The following is a 7,723-nucleotide window of genomic DNA, read 5'->3' as shown; positions in this document are numbered from 1 at the left end:
TACGACTAAACTAAAATCAACACTATAGGCAGTTGGCCTAATCTGTCTGTGGCCTATATTTTCTACTTTCTTTCTGTACAAAAATGATGTAAGATGTAAGTGAGAGTAGGCCTACTCCGACTATAAGATGTTGGAATGAAGAATGAAAGTGATGGGGAGGTGTGGGGGTGTGTGTGTGTGTGTGTGTGTGTGGGGGGGGGGGGGGGGGGGGGGGGTAATGTCACTGATCGGCCGCGAGGAGAGTGTGTGGAGGAATGGGGGGTAATGACGAGGTGTGCAGTATGCTGCCTGCCTTTGGTCACAGGAGCAGAGCGGATGACTCATAGCTAGCTGCTACTATATGGACACAACTCTGAGTGTGTGTGTGTGTGTGTGTGTGTGTGTGTGTGTGTGTGTGTGTGTGTGTGTGTGTGTGTGTGTGTGTGTGTGTGCGTGCGTGCGTGCGTGTGTGTGTGCATGCGAGTGAGTGAGTGAATGAATGAATGAATGAATGAATGAATGAATGATGAATGAATGAATGAATGATGAATGAATGAATGAATGAATGAATGAAAAAGAAACTGCTCTGCCTGCTCCCAATAATAATAGTGTGAAATATATAAGGAAGCAAGCAATTGCACTGAGCTGCAGCATTATACTTTTCAAATACTTTAGCAATTAGGCCTAATATCATTCATGATCATGCATATTGATGCTGCATCTATAGACTATAGCCTATACCAGCTGTTTAATAATAACCTATTAAAGCACTTATTTTGTGACACTATTTTGAACGAACGACCTCGAATCTGTTCGTTCGTGCTGTAAACGTATATACTATTCGGCTGTGATGAAGTGATGTTGTTGTTAGCGCGCACGCACGCACGCACTCAGGCCTACACACACACACACACGCGCACGCGCGCGCGCAACACGCACCACCTCTACCCGGGATGACGGCAGGTCGCCATGGAAACTGCATGCGTTACGCTGCCTGCGAGTTGCCGGTGGAGAGAAAACAAGAGCTGAGAGAGAGAGAGCGAGGGAGAGAGGAAGAGAGGGGGAGAGACAGACAGACTCCTCAGGAGAGACTCTTCATTTCCAGCACCGCGGACAGCGCCCGTGCGCGCATCTCAACCCCAATCACGCCGAATGACCCCGTCTGACGCCATCCTTCACAGAGCAGAGTGCACGAGGAGCTTGAACCCTGCACTAGAAGCAGCTCGGTGGATAGAGATAGCCTCTGATACCTTCAGACTGAACAGCGCTGTGTCAATCCAGGGGACAAAGTTTCTCCCCCTTCATTAAAGGCAACAGGTGAGCCCGCTCAGCACTATATTCTGCATGTCTAAGCGGATCAGTAAAAAATAAAACGGACTGCCACTGCCCATATAGACTTAGCGTATATATGGGATTTTTTGCGTGACATTTTAACCGGTTATCATTAGTTGACACAATATTTACACCCTCGTAGAGTCACAATTTGTGCTCCTTGGGGAATCATGCATTTGTGTGTAGAATTATTTTAGGTTTCTCAAGATAGGTTTTACGAGTTTAATTCGCTGCCAATTGCAGCTTTATTCGTGTATAGTTTGAAAATGGTTTAAACGCATGGGCTAGCCTATATGTTGCATAAATGCTTAGGTAACTTAAATGGTCCAAATTTCTGCTTCGGTCTACTATATACGTGGCAGCTTTGAGACTATTGTTATGAGTCGAGTCGTAATACATTTAACTTGAGCATGCATGATTGTATATAGATTTACTTCTAGCGACTTTGAAACAGCACTTAAAGGAGGTGTATTTTTCAGTCTATATAGCTCAGTTTGGGTCTTTGTTTTGAGTTTCCGACGCGGCTGGATGTGTTCTGCGCACAGTAGGGCGATGCGCCTCCTATAGAGATGACTCACTCCTCCGGCTCCAAGTTTGCAGAAGATGGGCGGGGGAGGGGTGCGGAGGGGTGCGGAGGGGGGGGAGACACAAACAATCTGCTGTTTTGATTGTCGCTAGCACCTTGTGTGTACTTTGTTTGTCGCATATGTGCCTTCCTGCTCGGTGTTTGGCACAACTCCAAGCCCACCTTGTTAATGTGGCTGTCACAGACAGGCTATGGGTGCAGATTCAGATTGATGACTCAACTACAACAGTTTACAAGGTGTTGTTGCGGGTTGTGTGCGCGTGTGTGCGCGCGCGCGCGTGTGGTTCGTTTTAAGCCTTAGATAAACAACCACCTTCAACGTCTCTCCTTTGCACATGGACAGGGAAGTCAAACTAATTCTTATACATGTCAATATTGTGTGTGTTCCCTGTGAAAAGCTATGGGCTAAAATATGAGCTCATATACATTGTCGAGTGTGTCCATTAGCTGCTGCGGTTTATAAGCACTGTATAATACTGTCCATAACACCCACACTGTCTGTCCCATAGCTACGTCCCTCTGTGTGTGATGTAGCAGAAAACACTTCATTATGACTCATTAGTTACTCTCTGTGTGTGGCCATATCACAGCAATCAGCAGTATTCAGCTGTAGCACTCAGTGATAATTATTGATTAAACTATCATAATGGGTTGCTATTACGTGCAGCCAAACACTCAAACCACAAGCAGCCACTCAATGGGACGCGCGCGCGCGCGCGCGCGCACACACACACACACACACACACACACACACACACACACACACACACACACACACACACACTGCGAGACAGAGGCTGTGTGTGTGTGTACGGAATGACTTGGTGAGGCAAAGGATCGATTTATCCAAAAGGTTGGCTCTGTTTTGTGGAGACTGATGAATGGCTCTTGGATGTGGTGGAAGCAGCATGCGTCCCCCCGTCCCCCCCGTCCCCGTCCGCGCGCCCCGGGACACGACAACCAACCAGACAAAATAATTGGATGATATCAAATCACTCATTGTTTCAATTTACGTTACAGCAGTCTTTTAATGTCAATTAAAGTCAGTCAGTCACAGTTCACTGCCCATCCTGCCTAGCCTCTATATTCTCCCCACTGTAAAATCCTGAATGACAAGTGTACTACGAATGGAACCAAATGGACCATTTGGTTCCATTTGTACACTGTCAGAGTTACAAATGGATACATTTGAACTCTATACAAGCATGTTTTTGTCGTTGTTTAATGTATGCATGGATGTATATTGTTGTATATTGTTTTGTCTACTGTGTTTGCTGTTTTCGGCTGGACCCCCTAGAACACGAGATGATACATCTCAAGGGGATGTCCTTTCAATAAAGGTTCATACATAAATTCACAACACATGAGTGTGTAACACACGCACGCACGCACACACGCACGCACACACGCACGCACACACGACTACATGTGTGTCTTTAATTAGTGACGTTGGTGTGATTAATGCAGTGTGCTGCCGATGACTCATTCAACTTAACCCCTTCGCTGCCCTGGAACGGGGCAGGCGCACACACACACGCACGCACACGCACGCACGCACACACACACACACACACACACACACACACACACACACACACACACACACACACACACACACACACACACACACACGGCTTCAGGCTTTCTACGTTTCGTCTATAGGATAAGTTAAGTATTTGTATACAGCCTGTATACCCCTCTGTACAGAACAATCCTGTGACGTGGTTCGGTCGTATCTCCTTCACTTCTGGCGAAACTCCTCCCCTTCCTGTTTTGTTGACGTGACCCGTGCGTCCGCGGCGAGTGGAAGGCAGGAAGACTGTTTGTTTGTGCAGAGCTGCTGATGAAGAGTCACAGCGCTCCTCGTGTCAGCCAGCCTGTCGTCGCATCCATTACATTAACATTGTGGAGAAGCTGTTAGCGAAGCTGTGACTCGCAGCACAGCACACAGCTGACTGGCAGGGAGGAGAGAGTGTGTGTGTGTGTGTGTGTGTGTGCGTGTGTGTGTGTGTGCGTGCGTGTGTGTGGGTGTGTAGTGTGTGAGTATTTCTATGTGTAATTTGTGTATATGTGTTGTGTGCGCGTACATCAGTGTACACGTCTTTACATGGTATATATATAAAGGTTTGCAAGTCTGTGAGAGTGAAAGAGTGGGAAGGAGTGACACACTAAACTCTCAGAGTGGCAAAATGGCAGACTACTCTAAAATAACTTCTGGATTGCCGCTTTAACACTCAGGGTTAAATTAACGCTGTATATACCCCGTGGAGAGAGTCATGAAAGAGTCATGAATACTGATCACGTTCCGAAGTAGCAATAACAACCGCAACCTTCCCCCCCCCGTGCAGCGAGGAGGCAGCAGCCATGTCCACAGCGAGGCACAGCCAGCAGCAGCAGCAGCGCTTCCACAGCCTGAACGCCGAGCAGGTGGAGATCCTGGACGAGGTGCTGTCCGAGGTGGTGCCCATCCACGGGCGCGGGAACTTCCCCACGCTGGAGCTGCGTCCGCGGGACATCATCGCGGCCGTGCGGGCCCGCCTGGAGACGCAGGGCATCGCCGTGAGGGACGTGCGCCTCAACGGCTCCACGGCCAGCCACGTCCTGGTCCGAGACAACGGCACCAGCTACAAGGACCTGGACATCATCTTCGGAGTGGAGCTGCCGCGGCAGGAGGACTTCCAGGTGAGGATATATATCCTGTGTGTCCCCCAGACGTGTCACATGCGTATAGGTGTCAGATTGATATTAACCCATTCTGACCTGAGATCAGATTCATACGAGGTTTCCGCCGGACACACACTGGTCCTGATGAACCCATTCTGACCTGAGATCAGATTCTAAAAATGTCAGTCGCTCTTCGATTTTTCAAAAATAGCAGACCTACAAGCTCGTATCGCGCCACTCGGTGGCGCGATATGAGCTTGTAGATCTGCTATTTTTCAATAGCTAAAGCATAACATGATGCTGACACCAAAATGGGTACCCGGTCAGAATGGGTTAATATTATTATTATTATTATTATCATTATTATTATTAATAACCCATTTTGACCATGGGAATGATTCTACAAAAAGTTCTCATTCTCAAACATTTTCAAGTCAAGGACCCCCAAGATTATATGCAATTGGCCGACGACCCCCATCTGAAAATATGTTGTTCCAGGGACACCCCTGGCTCTGAAAGAAATGAGAATACATATTCAAATATTCACGGCACATATTCACGATGTTTCAAAAATAGCAGACCTACAGTACAAGCTTGTTTAGCGCGGGACTCGGTGCCATGCTATGAGCTTGTAGATCTAGATCTTGTAGATGCTATTCTATTCTTCAACATCAGCTGAAGCATAACATAATGCTTAAAACACCAAAAGGTGCGGACTATGTTGGCGGAGGGTGTGTAGAGCCCAAGATCACATTAGATAATTGACACAGGGGTGAAAAATGGGTTACAAAATCGTGGGATAAAAATTTTATAAAAAAAAAAAAACACCAAAAGTACCCAAAGACGCTTTACGCTTTATAAAAACAACTTTAGGGGGGGGGAAACTCCACTAAAGGCTAAGGAATAAAATCATTAATGCATATTATGCATTATTCATGACTCATATTACATAATACATACTGCATGCTTACAGTTTTTCAATCTCCAATTTATTTTTCTTTCTTTGTATTGGTGTGAAACTAGAGAGCAACCATGTAAATGTACTGTACTTGAATTCCAAATGTACAGTTATACGTCACAAAAATGTAGTGTGATCCCGATTCTTAGCGGGCTATTGATCAATCTATAATCACTGACACTTTGCACTCCTTCTGTAATAGCGCCACATGATCATAAAAAGGTTGGATCAATCTCGCATGGCGTTACGTTTTTTATTGTTTTCATTTCCCTCTATAAACACAAAGTCACGAGAGACTCATATCGTCCGATAATCTGAGTAATAACACAGTCCATATTGCTATTATTTGTCATTGTTGTGTCAACACGTGGACCTGCGTGCTGTTTGATTGATTGATAATTTTATTAGACAATAAGATGCAAACAGTACAGGGTACAGTCGAGCACAACATTGGTCCAAAAGGACACCACAGAAGAAAGACCTTGCGGTCTTGTTTCCATTCGGGTCCCATGCATTCATTCACAATGACAACAGTGACAACAAACAATACGTTTCTCAAACACACTAAATCTATATGTACAGGTTGGAATAGAAATACATTAATAAAACATAAGGGGGGGGGGGGGGGAGAGCCAATCACCTTCTCTCCCTTTGACCTGATGACAGTGACGGGTGAGTTTTCAGACCCTTTTTTAAAGGAAACCAGTGATCAGCTTGTTTTGAGGGAATAAGGGGGGCAGGGCATTCCACACTTGAGTGGCAGTGCTGTGAAATGTGAATTCACCCATATTTGTTCTGAAAATGGGTGGCACCAGATCATTATTTACGCTCCCTCTAGTATTATGGCTGTGGGAGTTACTCACCTTTTTTGAGGTAATCAGTCAAGTACATTTTTCTTTCCAGGTGATCAAGGAGTCGGTGCTGGGCTGCCTGCTGGACTGCCTGCCCGCCGGCGTGAACCGGGAGCGCATCAGCAGCTCCACCATGAAGGAGGCCTACGTCCAGAAGATGGTGAAGGTCTTCACCGAGCACGACCGCTGGAGCCTCATCTCGCTCTCCAACAACAGCGGCAAGAACCTGGAGCTCAAGTTCGTGAGCGCCCTCCGGCGGCAGTTCGAGTTCAGCGTCGACTCCTTCCAGATCATCCTGGACCGCCTGCTGGAGTCGTACCAGCTGCAGCAGGAGGAGGCACAGCGGCGGCAGCAGCTGGACTCCGTCCAGGACCGGGCGGCCGTGAGCGGTCAGAGTAAAGACGGCCCCTCCTCTCTGCCTGAGCCCCCCGAAGCCCCCGAAGAGACTGAGACGCCGGGGTCCACGGGTACAGACTCACCCGGCGGTGAGAGGGCCGGGACCACTCAGGTCCAACAACACCACGACGAGATACGAGAGCCGCCCCAGAGTGCTGAACCCTCGCAGCGGACTGCACAATCGAACTCATCGATCAAACAGGAGGGAAACAACGAGGAGACAGATCCCGAACGGAAGACGAAGCCCACCGAGCCACAGGAACTCTCCGATCCTGCAGCGGAACGGTCGGAGCCGCGGGAACTCTCCGAGCAGACCTCGCTCGGTCATCTGTCAGAGAAGACCGCGGGTTCCGACGAAACGGAACCGCCGAATCACGCGGAGCGCTCGGAGCAGACAGGAAGCCCAGTGCATGAGGTCGAACATTTAGAGCAAACACAGCTTGTTAATGATGAAAACAAAGAGCCACACCGATCACAACACGTAGATGAAAAAGAATCCTTGATCCAGGTTGAACTGCCCGTCCAGGCAGAACCCTCCGACCAGACGGAACCACCCGTTGAACAGGAAGAACAACTGGAGTGCTCGAAACAGGAGGAAAACTCCGATCCGAGCCAGGCCAAACCTGGGTCGGAGACGGTAGTGCAGGTGAGCGCCAGCGAAATAGGCTTGGGCGAAGCGGATTTCGCAGAACCCATCAGCGAGGACCAAAGGAGCGACGAGGAGGAGGACCAAACACATAGCCCGTCAATCTCATCCGCACTCGATGAACATCAACATTTAGCGAATGAGACAAACACAGAGACAGCCTCAGGGCCTCAGCGGACAGAAGTGATGAGTGAGAATGACGCAGAGCACGTTCCAGAGACGGAAGCAGGTGACGGGGACGAGAAACCGGCCACGGACGACAGCAGCTCCACCGCGTCCTCATCGTCTGTCTCTCCCGTCACACCACCGTG

At 48.3% G+C, this 7,723-nt stretch overlaps 1 protein-coding gene across 1 annotated transcript in view; it reads left to right on the top strand.

Moving 5' to 3' along the window:
* Nucleotides 1-1,171: 1,171 nt before the first annotated feature.
* LOC310873377 (terminal nucleotidyltransferase 5C-like) overlaps nt 1,172-7,723 on the top strand; it is a gene marked incomplete at its 3' end in the record, with an annotated part of 9,011 nt that continues 2,459 nt past the window's right edge. The window contains exons 1-3 of the mRNA XM_083785747.1: nt 1,172-1,296; nt 4,246-4,579; nt 6,423-6,685. Of these exons, the coding sequence (XP_083641873.1) occupies nt 4,262-4,579; nt 6,423-6,685 (581 nt within the window). The 5' untranslated portion in view covers nt 1,172-1,296; nt 4,246-4,261. The remainder of the gene's footprint in view (nt 1,297-4,245; nt 4,580-6,422; nt 6,686-7,723) is intronic.

Source organism: Protomyctophum parallelum, assembly GCF_964188405.1.
Source record: "Protomyctophum parallelum genome assembly, chromosome: 16".
Classification (NCBI taxonomy): Eukaryota; Metazoa; Chordata; class Actinopteri; order Myctophiformes; family Myctophidae; genus Protomyctophum; species Protomyctophum parallelum.
This window is presented reverse-complemented; position numbering and strand designations above follow the sequence as displayed.